This window comes from Symphodus melops (assembly GCF_947650265.1).
Source record: "Symphodus melops genome assembly, chromosome: 1".
In the NCBI taxonomy this organism is placed as follows: Eukaryota; Metazoa; Chordata; class Actinopteri; order Labriformes; family Labridae; genus Symphodus; species Symphodus melops.
Genome location: NC_136691.1, coordinates 10,342,097 through 10,359,493, shown reverse-complemented (window position 1 = coordinate 10,359,493; position 17,397 = coordinate 10,342,097). Strand labels below are relative to the sequence as shown.

The following is a 17,397-nucleotide window of genomic DNA, read 5'->3' as shown; positions in this document are numbered from 1 at the left end:
GTATTTAACATTTCTACTATATGACCACATATTAATACAGATTCATGTTTCAACAGGTGAAGTATCCATTTAGGTTGTTTGTTTTTAAAGTTTTGATTGTGGATACAATTTTACATCTTCAAACCTGAACTAAGCAATTGGCTTTAAAAAGCTAATTCATCAAATACAGGCTGAGGCTTTATAACTACGGCCTGTGTTCTGCTCCTGCAGTTTCTGTTCTGAGCGGTTTGCCCCCATCTGCATGTGAGGGTCAAACATGGTGACAAGTTCCTGTGGACCATGCCTAGTAGTCGGTGGGCGGCATTCAGCTCTAATTCAGCAGATTCAGACCAACACTGACAGAATGCTGGTTGAAAAATAGACATTGCATTACTCTTTTATGTACTGAAGAAGAGTAGGCATCCAGCAGTGTCTGCCTGCGGTGCGGAAGAGAAGTCCTCTTGAGGAGTAGCATCCTGCTTTGATCTTGTTTTTTGTAAACAGTCAATCTTGGTGGGAGAACATGTTGTAAGACGAAGAAGAAAAAAAGCAACATGATGGAGCAAAAAAAAAAAAACAGGACAAAGTTGTAGGAAACTGTTTCACATATAAATGTTTGTAGAATTAATGCAACACATATTTCCATGCTGATGAAATCAAGCGTTAAGTAAGATACGATTCATAAGAATGGGGTTTCACACAATTACTTTTTGTATATCCATGTTTAAATCCTTAAATCTTTGTGCTTATCAAATTATGATTGAAAACTGGAATTAAAAGGACAGACGTTTCCCTTTCATGACCAGTTAACAGGATAGGTCACTGAATGCACCGAAATCTTACTTAACACAATTTAAGTGACACCATATTTCAGTATTCACTTATTAGCAACTCAACAGTGTTGAGAATTTTTCCATACCCATGTAGACACACTGGCCAACTGCAATAAACAAACCTATGAATTCACCAGTGTCTTAACAAAAGGACTTAAAGGGCAGAGCTAACTGAAAGCCGACAGCTTCTTTGAGCACAAAATTAGAAGAAAAAAAAAAGCTTTGCACATCTCTTGCGCAAGACAGGCATAGGAGAGCTATGTGTCCATCAAAAACTTAAAAAAACAAAACTCCTGCACACTGTCCAACTTGCAAATAAACAGTCATTGGCAACGGGACTAGAGGTCTAGTACCTAAATGTTTCCAATAAATGTTTATAAGAAACGTTTTTTAAAAGTGTATCGTCTGAAAAGAAAGAAGTATTAACATAACTTTGCATGAGATGATAAGACACCGAGTTCATTTTCTGGTGTGACACACATGATTCCTGCTGTGTTGAGGATGATGGCTTATCAGTCTAGACAGATTCAGGACACATTTCTTAGCGACAAAGTCATAGAACAAAGAAAATTCTATATTTTTTTAAGAAAACCAGACACGTTCTGACCCAAAAGCTCGACCATGTCCTATTGTCCTCCACTCCCCCCTCTCTTTCTTCATCCTAGATCCAGATCATCCTCGACCAGATGTTATCCTTTCAAAAACAATCAACAGGACTTCTTTTAATCTCTCATAGTGTTGTATTTGAAATTGAAAGTATTTGAGCAATGAAGAAACAACATTTGGACACATTAACACAAAAAAAGATATACACGTCAAATTGTCCCTGCCAGGTCTTGCATATAAGCAATGACATTTGTTGATTTATATGTACGTTGGAGGTAGAACCAGTGGTTTGATCACGAGGATCTTCCAGTCCAGATTTTGAATGCAATTGCAATTTCATCTGTGCTGTATGTTTAACATGGAGCATATTTGACAATAAAGCCTACCTACCTACCTGAATTGTTCTTGTTCACGATTACATCACACATATATAAAATGTGAGACATTATTTTCAAACATTTTGAAAACATTCTAAAGAGAATAAGAGTTGTGAATGTATTACTCTTGCTGTAATGAAGAGAGGTTTTTTTTAATTCACAGAAATGTCGACAGTGTCATGAACTTGTAATGACGCCTTAGATACCTACTGTAAGCAAGGCCAAACAAATGTCAGATGTGGAGTAAAATATATCTGGTTCAGTGTGTCCTTACTGGGACAGTTCATGAGACACATTCACCAGGAGGCTGAATTAGCCTATGCTATAGTGGAATTGTTAAATCTTACCACCATGTATACTTTAAACAATTAGTTCATGTGGTTTTGCTTTTATATTTTTATTGATGGTACAGAGATAAGTTGAATTTATGTGCCATGCCAAACTATTGTCCTGGATGGTAAATAAGTAAAATTGTGATTGCTGTGTACAGCAGTACTGTATACCTTTGTGGGACTAGGCATGCCATTTGACAGAGCCAGAGATGGTAGCCTTTGGTGACTGGTGGTCCAAAAAACTCGCTGGAGCATAAGATGGTGCCCAGTTTTAGTGGTTGTTGCTGTGTAACTTCTGCAATGTTGTGTTGCAAAATGTTCATGACAGGTGTGAACATTTGGAGATAAAGAGAACCATTTCCGTGTCCCATGTTATTTCCTTCAACCTTGGTTTAATTGGTTTTTTTGTTGTTGTTTTTTTACAAATGTGGTAAATCATGTGACTGCAAAACCAACGCAGCTCAGTGGGCTTGAGTTATATAGTCAAGTCATTCTGCAGCCATGTGATGGTGAAGGGGCAACACAATTCGGAATTTGAAAAATAAAATTAAAACAATGTGACTTCTTGTTTATACCCAATGGCCAAGTACTGGATCTAACTGGAAGTGCAAATAATCATAAGATCTGGAAATTGTGTGTTGCGGTATTGTTGTCTTCCAGCTTTGAATTTGAGTATTGAAAGGACCTTAAAGGTTAAGATCCTGGCTTTGCTCATAAAAAGGTTATAAGTAGACACCATAGAACTTTGTAGAGCCTCAAATCATTCAGGTATGGCTTAAATCCTTTTGAACATGATGGTGTGAGTTAATGAGCCCTCACTAGGGCTCTTTTAAGAATCAAATAGTGTTCTGTTAGCCCTTTTATCGAAACAATAGCGCAGACCTTGTGGTAACAAGCACTAGCCAATTACATGAAAGAAACATAAAACAGAGAGCAGGGAAATAAACAGCTCAATTGAGGAGAGAAAATTTTTTCAAAAGAGTGGACACGTAAACAGATGTGTCTTGTGCAGTAAAAGAATAACAACCCTGCTGTGTCTGTTAGCACTGCTAATTTAAATGCATTAAAGAAGGCATGAAACCACTATCACCGTATACACATTAACCTCAAACATATCTCCTATCTCTCCATAAGGACAAGTTATTCAAAGCAGAAATAGTCATTAGGTCATTCTATGTATTCTGTAAAGGCAAGGCATCAAGAACATTTCTTCTCTTTTTTCATACATACATCAAAAAGTATTAAGGCTTTTACACGTGAATTAGAGGGCAAAAGACGAGATTGATGATTTGTAAAATGATGGATTCAAGCGTTGTTTTTACCTTTTTATGGGTCTACTTGCACACAAAGAAAATGATGCATCTCACTGGTCGTGAGGAACTTCTAAAATTCATAACAATAATGGGCTATGATTCATGCATTTCAGATTGGAGCTTCAAATTGGCATAAGTGACGATGGAGACACAGTCCCTCGAGTGTACACGTTGTCCAGACAGACAGACATGTGGGAGAATGGGCATTAATAAGCTTATTTCATTCAGCAAGATTCTCCAGCTCCATTTTTATTCATTCAGCTATTCAGGCTCTCCTCAAAGACTGGGCAGGACTACGTGTAAAGTTGAATGTCTTCAGATATTTGGTGCGTTTATGTAAGGATGTTTGTGTGTGTCAATCCATAGATTTATGACATTATGATGGGAGTCTAACATACTTGGCAGAATCTCTTTGGCTAAGTATTGAACTACAGTTATTATAAGTCAAATGGTGCATTGTAGGTGTTCTGTGCATTTCAACATTTCACTCTCAAAACGTGTTTTGTTCCAGTTCTTTCTCTCACTGCATCTCCATTTTCTTGACACCTCTGGCTTTTTTTTCCTTTTTCTTTTTTGGCTGGCTCAAAGTTTTCTTCTTCGGCAACCGGAATGGGTTTGGAGTTCAGGGTGTGCATGTGGGGGACTAAACCTCTTTCTCCAAATGTACTTTTAAATGAAGTCTTCAAGTCGAAGAAAGGAAGCTTTGATTCAGGATCTTTGATAGGCCAGGAAAATAAAAGGAAACACATGTCAAAACTGAAGTCATCAGGTGTGCAGGAGTTCATGTAAAAATATTGGTCTGTACAGATACTGGAAATTATAAGGGATGTTAGAAGATGTTTTTCGAGCTAAGTATGTAATATGGTGCCAAATATAACAATGACCAGACAACAATTATGTGTTTCACAAGTATGCATCTGATTGGTTGAACTTTGTGAGTTTTCTTGGATTTTATGTTGTTATATGACCTCTGATCGAAACTAGAATATTATTACAGCTGATTGCACTCTAGATAGAGTTAATAGTGACATCATCAAACAGGAAGAAATCAGGATTTCATGAAAAGTGACACAAGAGGAAAAAAGTTGAACGCTTGACATAAAGGCAAATATGAGCTCGTACAGATGAACACTCTGCATTATGTGTTTGAGAACATGGAAAAATTAGATCAATAATTCAAAAGTCACATAAAGGCCCACATAAGTTGAGACATCTTGGAAGGTCTAATAAAAAATGAGGGGTTTATGACTTGACTATTTGACAGATGTTTCTACTTCTTCCAAGCCAGCTGTGACTTCTCTGTCTTCACATTCTCTTCCTGAATCCCCAGGAGCCAATATGAAGTTGTCAATTACTTTGTGTTTAATCTTTTACTCCATTGTGCTCTTTCAGTTTCCCACAAACTACACCATTTCAAACAGCCTTTTCCAAATGTGCCTGCTCTTTCTTCAGCTTCCTCCATTCCCTCTGTCTCCCTAGTCCACAGAGCCCACCAGTGTCGATGCTGTAGGAAAGGGTAGACAGGATACTAGTTTTGTAAAGGCTACCTTTTTTCTCACAAACGATTCTGAGAAAGCTGAATGTTGCGCAAGTTTAGATATTTAAAAAAGGTGTTTAAAGATTGAGTAAACTATGCTTTATTGTCTCAACAAAACTAGTATTCAGCCTCAGCTTGTTGATTAACGCGAAACTTTGTAACTAGAAATGGAAAGTCAGTTTGTTCTCACTGGATATGTTCAAGTTTCACATCACTGAAAGTCACAACATGTAGGCCAGCAGGCCGGGTCATATGGCGGGAAGTGCATACAGCTTTATGAACATACAGCTTCACGGTACACAGGAGCCTTCTGTTTTAAAAGATACAAGTTAGCACATCTTTATGAAGCTGGATACATTGGCTAAGGCTTAAAGACAGAAGACAGTTGTTGGTTAAAGCTAATAGAGAAAAAGCAAGCGTGACCAGATCGTCACTGATGATACAGCTTTTGTAGAACTATAAAGAGAGATCTGCATTCAAGTGCAGCAAACATTTCATCAACTCCATTCTTGCTTCTTAAGTAGCTATACCCTGTAGTTGGCTATTACTCTCAGATCTTGTTTTGACTTCAGAGACTGGAAAGTATTAATACTTAAATCATACTTTATGTTTCCTGCAAGAAATCATTATGTTTGAAGTGAAAAAAGGCTGCATGCATTGCGGATATTCAACTTGCAATTCTTCATCCATCATCCAATGACAGCTGAGCTTCATTTTATTTTATAAATGTATCTCAGCATTTGAGCACAGATAATTATCTATTTGCAGACATCGCCCCTCAGCTCCAATTTTACTGTTTAAGTAGCTCAATGGACTGCAAACAAAGACCATTGCACAGAAGATTATGTTTTATTGGCTTGAATAAAAACTGGCTGCACAAAAGCACTGAATGATCAGCTGTTATTCCCTGAGGATAGCTACTCTTAGCTACTCTGATTCAAGGATTGAGGTTTGAATGATGTAGTTGAAAGTCAACCTTGGAAATATTATAATATAATAAACAGAAAGAGCTGCCTGGACTTGAAAATGTCCCACTGTAGCTCTGCCAAAGCTACTCTCCCAAACACACCTAACACTTACATATTTGGTGGGTCCGAAGTAATGGATTGGACAGATTTAATCAAGACCTGCCCTGTCAGATCCACAGACACTGGATGCCTTTTTATGTACTAAAATATATAATCACGTTTATTTTTTGAGCATTTGATCGGTAGATTGGCGTTGAAATAAGAGGGCATTAATAAATGCCACATATAAATTCTCTACACTACCCTACACTAAATCATGTATCTTAATCACTAGCGGGCTACTTGTAGTTTAGCAGTCCCAGAATAAAAAATACAAACTTGTTTCAGTGGGGCGTCTCAACCAGAGAGAGGATTCAAGCTTTTAAAGGTCCTGTCAGTGCAAAGCAGGTCAACATGCAAAATTTGTCAACAGGCACACATTCAACATAAATACAGAGTAAAGTTACTAATAAAAATGAATAATGAACAATTCACTTGAGTTAAAAACAGAGCGGTTCATTAAAATATATGGCCACTCTCCCCATTGTGTGGTACTAACTATAATTGGTAATTCCAGGAAACTTCTGGCAAATAATTTTGAAATCCCATGTACCCATCTGACTGAAACAAACCCCGACCTGAATTTGCAGATGGTATCCATCCGTAGTGTTACTGTATACATAAGGATGGCTGAAGGTCGACAGAGTAATGACACGGCTCATTGTGATCTCATTGTTTTTAGTCTGTAGTTTCACAGGAGATCCCTGCATCGGAGAGGCTGCATGCGCTGGTGTTGTAAGAAAATATAGAAAGACCAAAATGAAAGACCTGACAAAATGCTCCTGATATATGATCAGCAGCTTCCCGCAATCCCATTGGATATCGGTGACAGCAAGAAACTCGTCACAGTGGGAATACCAGTATGTGTACAGACGGGGAATGGTGAGTAAGTCCTGGAGAAACACAGAGGATTTTGATGTTGGTAATGATCTCACCTGGATCATAAATTGATAGTAGATGATTGTTGTACTGTTCTCCATCTGGACCAGGAAAAAACAACAACAACAACAACAAAAAAAACAAAAAAACAGATGAGTGTTCTCCCAAACAAGTTCACACATCTGTTTTGAGAAACATTAGTTGATCAAAGTTGCAGGAATTCTTTTCACAACAGGAATTTTTTTGGAAAGACTAACTGACATTGACGCCAGAAATTTTTCATCATACTTTTAGGCTGACAAGTAATGATTGTATTTATACCTTGATATAAAACACTTGCCATTAAAAGCTTGTAATCAAAGAGCTAAAAAATACATTAAGCACTTTGTTGTCCTGTATATCTCTTTTAAAAGACCATTGAATTTGCTGTTTACCCTTTTCCTCCCTTAATCACATCCTTTTGTATAATTAATTCATTGATTGTTTCTTTTTTAAACTGACTTAATTTCTGTTGTTAAATACTGCATAATGTATGTTAATGCAATCTTGCTTGAAAATGTATATTATATCATATAATTACATCAAATATATTATAAAGGGACATTATAAAAGTAAAACAGAGGGAGTTTATAATCCTTGTTGCAATAAAAATGTTGAAATGTTTCAGTGGCTTCTGCAAAAGCAGAAATAATGTAAGATGTGGATCATCGTCTATATCTGTAGCATCCTGCAGTAACTGATACAGGTTGATCGATGACTCACTGAGTGAGACTGAGAGTGAGTCACTGAGTTCAGCCCTCTGTATCCTGGAGACATGCTGTATTTGATTAAAAATACAATACATTGATGAATATTAAATTATAATGTTCTGCAGTCACATTTCTTTTTCGTAAATAAAAAGTGTATTCTATTGTGGTGATAGATTATTTAATGGTAATCCATATCAGACATTGCAAGATTTAAAGCTCTGTAGTTAGCAGAATGTGTATTATTAAATACATCTCTGTAATCATGTTTATCACAGTGAGTCATTCCCAAGCACACACTGAGTGAGTCATCTGTCACTCTCACTTACGCCACTTCTCCATTTCTTCCTCTCTCGTGTCTCTTATTGCATTTCAGAGCATGCCCAGTCACAGTGTGACTCAACCAGCCGGGACATGTGGCGATAAGACATCACCACCAGGTGGATGTATGCTGTATTTAATTTAAATTAAATGAAAACATATATACATGTATATATAACATATACATATATATATGTAATCACACATGATTCAAACTGTTATGGTTAAAAGTCAGTCATGCAAACATACAGTTTGCATGTGAGGAGTTGTTAAATTTAACCGCTGAAATAGTCTTCATGCTACTTTAAACATCAAATTTTTGGTACAGCTTACAAACCACTTCTGTTGTATTTATATACTGCTTTAAATCCCATTCCTGGCTTTAAAAATAAAATGTTACCAGATCCAGTACAGAATAACGTGTAGGAAAGCAAGCTGAAGAGTAAAAAGAAAAAACTTTAGGTTAATCTGTATTTAAACTGTTGCCATTAAGGGATGTAAACACAGCAGCAGTACAAGATTTATGGAAGAGTGCTTAAAACGGCTTTTAATTAGCCAAACATTGCAATAAACATAAGAGTCCCGATCAAACATCCTAACCAGTCAATTATGGAGCTGCAGATGTCGAAGCATGGCAGGAGCCAACATAAACTGTACTGAGAGAGAACATAGTGACAGACGGCACAAACACTGTCATCATTTGAGCTCATTTCCTTTCTGTGCTCGAGATGTAAACTTTAATCACGCATGGCTGAATCTGGGCCTGACCACATCTGCTTTTTCGTATCATCGGCAATAAAGATGGCATTTCAAGATCAGTCTCTTGGCCTGATTTTTAACACGGTCAAAAAAATCCTCTCAAAGTTAGTTAAAAGCCGTCCGTATTCACAAAGTCTCCTTCGTACTAAGAAATGCTCCTAGTGACAAAATTCTGAGAAAATTCTTATTATCAGATCATTTTCAAAGACATTTCCCTCAAAGTTCAGACTAGATCCTTATAAAGATGAAAGTTATTCACAAAGAGTCTGAGCCCTTAAAACAGCTTCTCAGGTGGAAAACCATTAGTAGTATTGAGGAGGACGTCTTACAGGCTTAAAAGTTTCTCAAGCTGAGGAAACGTTCATCAAACACTACATGATGAATAATTTTGACTCATAGTTGGGCAGAACAGACACAAATGATTCGTGTACAAATTTCAATCCATTTTAGTCATTTTTTTTCAGTTTCCTTTCAAGCTTTCAGCTCCACAGGTGCATTCAATCACTGATTAAGACCCTTCGCCTGCTGAAGTAACGATCAGCATGTCAAGAGGCTGCACAAGCATCTTGTTGGCTATACTTTTAAAGTATGTCTTACAAATGATCACACAGATACTAATTTTAATAGTGTTTATAATTACACAATGTTTGACTAGATTATCTGTTTGATGTTTCTCAATTTTTTAGATTAACCAATCACAGCTTCTGAAAAAAATGGTCAAACCTAACAATGGGGTCAACCACGCCTACTCACTAACGTAAAAGTTTTTGTCTCCTCCTTGAACACAGTTGCTCTGAGAATATTGCTATATCACTTTGAAGCTAAGACTTCTTGCAGGGATTTTTTTTTTAAGTCAAGTTAAGATCTCTCTGAGAGGATTCTCAGAATGTTTGTGAATATGAACCTCATGGAGAAGCTTTACTCCTTGTTTTCTGTGGATCTGTGGACACAGGCCAGACATTTATGAGCTGTAAGAGTGGACACATGTGTTGGCCTGCAAACATGTGAACAGTGTATTTGAGTTGTAAGGTTTGTATTAAAAAGTATATACCGAAGAGCAGTGCAAGTATTTATGAAAAGGACCCCTGTCATCTCTTATAAAACTCATTTCATAACAATAAAGAGATGGCGAAAATGTGAAGTCTGACCGGTCAGGGAAAAAAGAAGCTATAGAAGTTCATTTCTATAACAAGCTAAGCTAGCAGTGAGGTAATATGAGTGCAGACATGAAACTGAAAATAAGCACAAAAACTAACCTAAAAGAAAATCCCTTAAAGAGACCATGGAGAGTCTTTCAGTAAAATTAAGAACACAGAAAGTCAAATATGTGTCCAATATTATGAGCTGAAATGAAGCACACAGCTAGCAGCATCCACCTGTCACTCACTACCCACATTTAGACATGCATGACATAATTTAGCCTGGTCTTGTATAAAATTCCTCCCCTTTTGAGGTTCCGTGAATGTGCAATTTTCTAAGGTCCTGTATCCACCCTGCATTTTTTTCCAGGCTGAAAAGCGCTGGCTGTGAAGCGTTTGTGTACTGTTGAGGAAAGCATTGCACCGCTGTCCTGTCTCTATGACAACAGTCTGTTATAATTGTCACTGCTCCAATTTTTTGTAGGCCTGCTGTTTTTTTTAATTTTTTTAATTTTATTTGAGATTTTCCCCCAGCGGACACAGAGCAAAGAGCATATTGGTACAAGACACTATCCTTAGATGGCAAAAATACAGGAAATATTATTGTAGATTTGGAACAATAACAGTGACGTCAACAGCAAATTTAAATGTTAAAAGATTTTCAACTTGAGCACTCTGAGCGACTGCAGAAAAAAGACAGAGCTCGCGGAAAATAGTCACTTGACGCTGTTTTTTTTTTTTTTCCGGACTGCTGCAAATGCTCCCTCCTCATTGAAAAAGAGATGTTGTCATTAAGAAAATGCAAATCGAGTTGAAACGATGCCTCAAACACCAAACTGTGTTGCACCAGACTATTTATTTCTGCTGTGAGACATTTTCTTATAGGCAACTATGGAATTGACTCGCTTTTCGAGTCAGCCTCAAGTGGCCTCTGGAGGAACTGCAGATTTTGGATTCATCTTTCTTTTTCAGAGGTTTTTCCTTGTTTTTTCACATACTGTATGAAGTACTCCAATAAGTTATTTAGCAACAAACCTGTTAAACTTGGGCACTATTATAAACTAAGTGTATCAAAGTATATCTCCAATGCTTGGTAATAACAACTCGGAATCTGGATCAGAATAATTCTGTCTGAAGAATTCTGTCTTGTTGTATTTGTGCAAAAACATTAAACAAACAAGATAAAGCAAAAATAGCAAGAACTTAAATAATAAGACATGAAAGCAATTATAAATATATTATATACAATTTAAAAATGTAAACATAAGACAACTAAAATATGTGCAATAAATAATCTTTGCAGTTGACAATGAATCCTTCAGTGTACCATTGAGGGCTTAATGATTCCAAACATTCTGATAAGTGAAGTGTCTGATCACGATGTTTTAATAATAGCACAACAATATGGCACAACGCTAACCCATTACAACTTTTTCTCTTGAGGCCGACCCCTCTCATCCTGCAACTGTTAGAAACTCTCTCTTCTGGCAAGAGGCTGCGGTCCATCAGGACCAAAACTTCTCTCCACAAGAACATTTTCTTCCCCTCTGCTGTCAGCTTCATGAACAATATCCCTGCCCTTCTCCTCCCCCCACATAACACAGACTCCCATCAGCCCCACATCACAGTAATGTAAAGGCTGGAACGGATTTTATGTGTTACATCAATGCACACTGGACACTGGCACAAGTTATTTCTTTGCATGCACTTTGCGAGTAGTTTTGGCCCATAAACTGTTTCCCACCGATAATATTTTAACATTTATTTTTACCATAGTGTTCCTACCCACAGGACTGCAGCTGACTGGATATTGTTCAAGTTATTGTTGTGTAAGAGGAAAGCAGCCATATCTGAGATCTGAGATACGATCTGGTGAATTCTCACACCAATCAGACCAGAAGATTTAAGATGATAGAGTCAACCCAGATCGTTCTGTTTGATGGAGAAAGACTAACTTTGCAAACTTGTAAAGTTGCTTTTATCATTAAAACTTTCACCTGGACATGACTCAATGATCTGGAGAGGTTACGATCCACCAAATGAATGTGTGTGTTTCACCAACGCCTTGTTCCCAAACAAGAGGTCAGTTTCCTCTTTAATATTTCATCTCTCTTGCAGAATCATAAACCACTGTTTCCTTTCAGATAACTTATGCTGATGTCTGCAATTCAGTCACTCACTCACACATAATAGACCCTGACAGATGAATGCAAGAGAAGCATACCAACATACATCACATGCATTTGGAAAAACAAATAAGAAGTGATATAAATAAGATAAACACAACAGATAGGACAAGTTTAAGACATCCTGTCAGCTCTGCAGAGATACAAAGTGAAAAATGGAGTGTGAGTTGAGGAAAAAGTCTCCATGAGAACACATCTTCTGGACAGCAAGATTTATTTTATGTTGTTAAACCCAGACTGCCCTCTAGTGGAACAACAACACCCATAGGACCTCAAAGCTAGCATGAAGATGTCAATACAACACAGCATTGACAGCTTCATCTGATGTTTTCTACGTGAAACTGCATTTAAATATAACTTGACTGAGATTAGCATTTTAGTGCAAATTGTCTAAAAGAAGCTTTTGTTTTTGATTGATTGTTTTGGTACCTCTTATCATATTTTCTTTTACAGTGTATTTTACTTTGCTTCAATGTTTTCTTAATGTCGTTTCCTACAACTATTTATGAAGAATTCAATTTAATTGACATCAGTAAAAGTTGGTAAAAAACAGCAGTTGGTACTGTCAGGATTGTCATAGAGAAGTGTGTAAGACGTTTTCACAATAAATCATTTGGGGTTTTTTAGGGTGCATACTATTTCAAGTTTACTATCATAAAGGAGTCCGAAGCCAAGAAGTAATCACATTATTGAAACAGTAATCTGAGAACTCTTGCTCTTACTCCTTCTACAAAAAATTGCATTAAAAATAATGTCGATTTAAGGCCAATCTAATAAATTAAATAAGTAATGGATGAATCCTTGCAGCTCTATTTGGGAGTTTAGAGTAGTACAAAGCTGAAAGCTGGATTGAAGGACGGGTTCTTTACTAAAAAAGATATTTCCTTCCTGAGCATTAACCTTTCGTGGGACAAGTATGAGTACAATATTATGACTAAAAAGAGCCCCATATAGACCTTTCACAGTAGAACAGTACAGGTGTGACTGACAATAATGGTGGTGGAATTTGGTTAAGCTGCTTTAGTTTCAGGGTCTTCACTTAAAGCCAATAAAAAAAATCAAAAAATAAACTGTTTGTATGAATAGTGAAGTCTTTTATAAAAAGGTCAGTGGAATATCATGAACCAACCAACCCCCGCCCCACAGAGCCTCTGCACTCTGCAGACACACTAACAGGTCACAAGACCTTACACTCCCCCTTCAACCTCCCATCAAGTGTGGGGGAGCTGTCGGACAAGTTTGACTGATTCTTTGATTCAAAGCCACTTCGGCTGGTATAGAAACTATTTTATTTGATGTGAGTCCAGCCTGCAGTAGCCTTTTGGGGGCCTTGTTGAATGGAGCTAATGCCGAGTTGCTTTCCTCTACTTTACATCAACGTTATTTATGAACATGTCCTCCCACAGTCTTGAGAGAATGGATTAATGAACAGGCAGAGAATTATGCTCAACCTAAAGTGGCCATCCCTCCATAAATAAGGGAAGAGACATGAAAACAGCCTGTGGTATAAAGGTTATTTAAAATAAAGTATACCTGCCCCTTTAAAAGGTCAAACGAGTGCTCTTAAAACTCTTAAATCTTACTAATGCAAAGAAGGATTCCCCAACCCTGAAATTAGGAGTCAAACAAAGGTCGCTCAAAAACATTTTATTTTTTGTTGTGTCACTTCGAAAACTTCAAAACATTATATACAAAACAGTAACTGTCCTTTGGTCCGTGTAAATCTCATACATGTACAGTTGCATCTTTCTTAACCACTCCTGTCCAACATCAATGATAAATCCTGTTACAGTCACAAGAAGGAATCTGTCTTCCTATTCCACATTTCAGGATTAGCATGGCAGAGACGCTCCTTTTTTCTTAATTCCTCCAAATGAGGCCCATTTTTGGATACAAGTCAAGAGATCAGTCAGTCTTCTCTCTCTTCTCCCGGCGGGCCTTTTGCTTGAGCTGGAGTGTTTTAAGTTCAGTCATAGTTGAAAAGGTTCTGTACACCCACACCGCCTGTCAAAGTACAACACAAGCATTCATGAGCACATCGTGCCTGGTATATTTCTAACATGTGATTTGCTTTGACAATGATGAGGATTATCTTACCACAATAATGACTGTGTTTAGCAGAAGAGGAATAGAGTAGACCAACGATATGAACATCCCCTTGGAATCAAAGTACTGGAAATTAGAAAAGGACCTGCAAAAAAAAAAAAAAAGAAAAAAAAAAAGGAAAGAAGAGGAGGCAAGTGTTTATAAGTTTCTGAACTACTGCGAGTACTTAAAAAATAAAGCCCTAACATGCGCTCGCACACAAACAGCATTTCAGACATTGACGAAACAAAACAAACACATTCTGCGTAAAGGTCTTACCTCCAGTTCATGGCAGCAAACTCATTTAGATATTCAGCACTGTACACAAGGCCAGCTGTGAAAGAGGAAATGACAGCGTCGTGTCAATGACTGAGGATAAGCAGACTAATGATAGGCATTCAAATAAGTTTATATCACCACTTTATTAACTTCACAACTTCCTTTTCATGTCAGCACCAGGTTATTGGATTTTTGTTTAACATATCTGAGGAAGAGATCAAAGATTTACTAACACTGTTGAATGGTTATGAAGTTTCTCTCAAAGTCAGGTGTGCTTACCTGAATTATAATCAAATTAAACGATTGAACCCAGGCGGGTTTGGGAAACAATAGGGTGCACTTTCAGAACATAAAAGAAACAGTGGGAGATCAATTGAGTATGTTGGATTCATTTTGAAAACGAAACCAATGTAGTGGATGTTTGACTTCTCAGGTCAAAGCAACACAAACCTGATTATACAGAGAGTAGATAAAGAGCATCATTTGTTTCCAAATAAATCCATTAATGGGAGCTCTTTCTTTAAACATGTTCTTTTTTTTTTTTTTGATCTAGCACATCCGAAGAGGCACCGCACTTCATTTATTTTGATTTCATTTGATTGTGAGTTGTTTTTTTTATTTTTTTTTCCAGACATGTGAAAACAAAAATACAAAATAGAGAAGAACAGAAAACTTAAAAAAAAAGAGAAGAATAAAAAAAGAGGGGGGGGGGGGGGGGGGGGGGGGGGAGATATACACTGCTCAAAAAAATAAAGGCAACACTTAAACAATGTAATTCCAAGTCAATCACACTTCTGTGAAATCAAACTGTCCACTTAGGAAGCAACACTGATTGACAATCGGTTTCACATGCTGTTGTGCAAATGGAATAGACAACAGGTGGAAATAAAGTAGTGGTTCTGCAGGTGGTGACCCCAGACCACTTCTCAGCTCCGATGCTATCTGGCTGATGTTTTGGTCACTTTTGACTGACATAAGTGGCTCAGGTCGTGCAACTCATCCAGGATAGCACTTCAATGCGAGCTGTGGCAGGAAGGTTTGCTGTGTCTGTCAGTGTAGTGTCCAGAGCATGGAGGCGCTACCAGGAGACAGGCTAATACATCAGGAGATGTGGAGGAGGCTGTAGGAGGGCAACAACCCAGCAGCAGGACCGCTACCTCCGCCTTTGTGTAAGGAGGAACAGGAGGAGCACAGCCAGAGCCCTGCAGAATGACCTGCAGCAGGCCATGAATGTGCATGTCTGCTTAAACGGTCAGAAACGGACTCCATGAGGGTGGTATGAGGGCCTGACATCCACAGGTGGGGGTTATGCTTACAGCCCAACACCGTGCAAGAGGTTTGGCATTTGCCAGAGAACACCAAGATTGGCAATTTGGCCACTGGCGCCCTGTGCTCTTCACAGATGAAAGCAGGTTCCCACTGAGCACATGTGACAGGGTCTGGAGACGCTGTGGAGAACGTTCTGCTGCCCGTTCCCAAGACCTGAATCTGATTGAGCACGTCTGGGACGTCATGTCTCGCTCCATCCACCAACGCCACAATTCACCACAGACTGTCCAGGAGTTGGCGGATGCTTTAGTTCAGGTCTGGGAGGAGATCCCTCAGGAGACCATCTGCCACCTCATCAGGAGCATGCCCAGGCATTGTAGGGAGGTCATACAGGCACGTGGAGGCCACACACACACACACACACTACTGAGCCTCATTTTTACTTGTTTTAAGGTCATTATATCAACGTTGGATCTGCCTGTAGTGTGTTTTTCCACTTTAATTTTGATTTTCCATTGATCATTTTTGTGGCTTTTTTTCTTCTTTCTTCAGCACATTCAACTATGTAAAGAACAAAGTATTTAATAAGAACACTTCACTCTTTCAGATCTAGGATGTTTACTTTTGTGTTCCCTTTTTAGTTTTTTGTTGTTGAGCAGTGTATCCTCAAACTATGAAGGACATCATTGAAAAGAAGCTCTCATGTCTGAAAAGGAAGTATAAACTTATTTAATCTCACCCCTTCTCCAATGTTTATACATTTTATATCAATCTTGGTGTACACATTTGCTTTATATGGTTTGATAAGTAAATTAGAAAGTTTACAATAGATGGTTGTACCCTATACACAAGAAACCACATACAGTATACTGTACACACCCACATGACCTAAAACAAATATGTATTAAACTAACAATGAGTAGTTCTCCTTCAGACACATTAATTGCAGGTTTATTTTTTCTCTTACCCATGAGCACGAAGAGACAGATCTGAGCTCTGTAAAACCTGCAGCTCACCACAGTCAGGAACAAACACACAGCATGAAACACCAACAACCCGATGAGCCAAGGCTCCGACCACTGCACCTGAAATCAGTGAAGAAACACACACTTAGTCTTTCATTAATGCTTCAAAGACAGTAAATCTACTATTCATGATAACCACTGTTAGCGTATGACTAGCACTGAGGAAGTAAACCTGAACTTACAGACATGAGAAAAGTCCATATCGACGTGATTCTTAAATTGCTGAACCCATCGATGGGGATAGAGCTGATATTATCAGCTTTATGGTTCGTCATGTTCACAGAGCTGGTTTCGTCTAAAGACTATTGTAAACAAGAGGAGACTACCCAAGTACACGGAAGCGAAAACACTGTCGCAGAAGAAATACGTCACTGAAGAAATACGTCACAGAGTTAGTTTTATGGCGGTCTGCTGCTTCCCACTCGATTGAAATTCTATTTAGTTTTACACATAGACTGTAAATGATATATTATAAATGCAGTATATTTTTTCCAGACTTTTTCAGACGGTTTGACAGTGTAAAATACACAAGTAAAAAACAGAACAAAAACACCCTCTTAAAAAGAATCAATGAGATTATATAGGCCTACACCCTTCACTTTTTGTGCAGATGTTTTATCTGAATTTATTGAGTTTAAATGATAAGCAATGAATACAAGCTTTTA

General features: G+C 37.9%; 2 protein-coding genes across 2 annotated transcripts in view; one reads left to right on the top strand and one right to left on the bottom strand.

The window, feature by feature from the left end:
- The window catches only part of gpr6 (G protein-coupled receptor 6), a 119,745-nt gene that overhangs the window by 12,796 nt on the left and 89,552 nt on the right, over positions 1 to 17,397 (top strand). The window lies entirely within an intron of this gene.
- On the bottom strand, positions 13,706 to 17,129 carry tmem18 (transmembrane protein 18). The gene is made up of 5 exons (XM_079352977.1): positions 16,915 to 17,129; positions 16,675 to 16,792; positions 14,439 to 14,493; positions 14,172 to 14,265; positions 13,706 to 14,078 (listed from the first exon to the last, which is right to left on the bottom strand). The coding sequence occupies exons 1-5, from the start codon at positions 17,005 to 17,007 to the stop codon at positions 13,980 to 13,982; spliced, it is 459 nt and encodes a 152-aa protein (XP_079209103.1). The 5' UTR covers positions 17,008 to 17,129; the 3' UTR covers positions 13,706 to 13,979.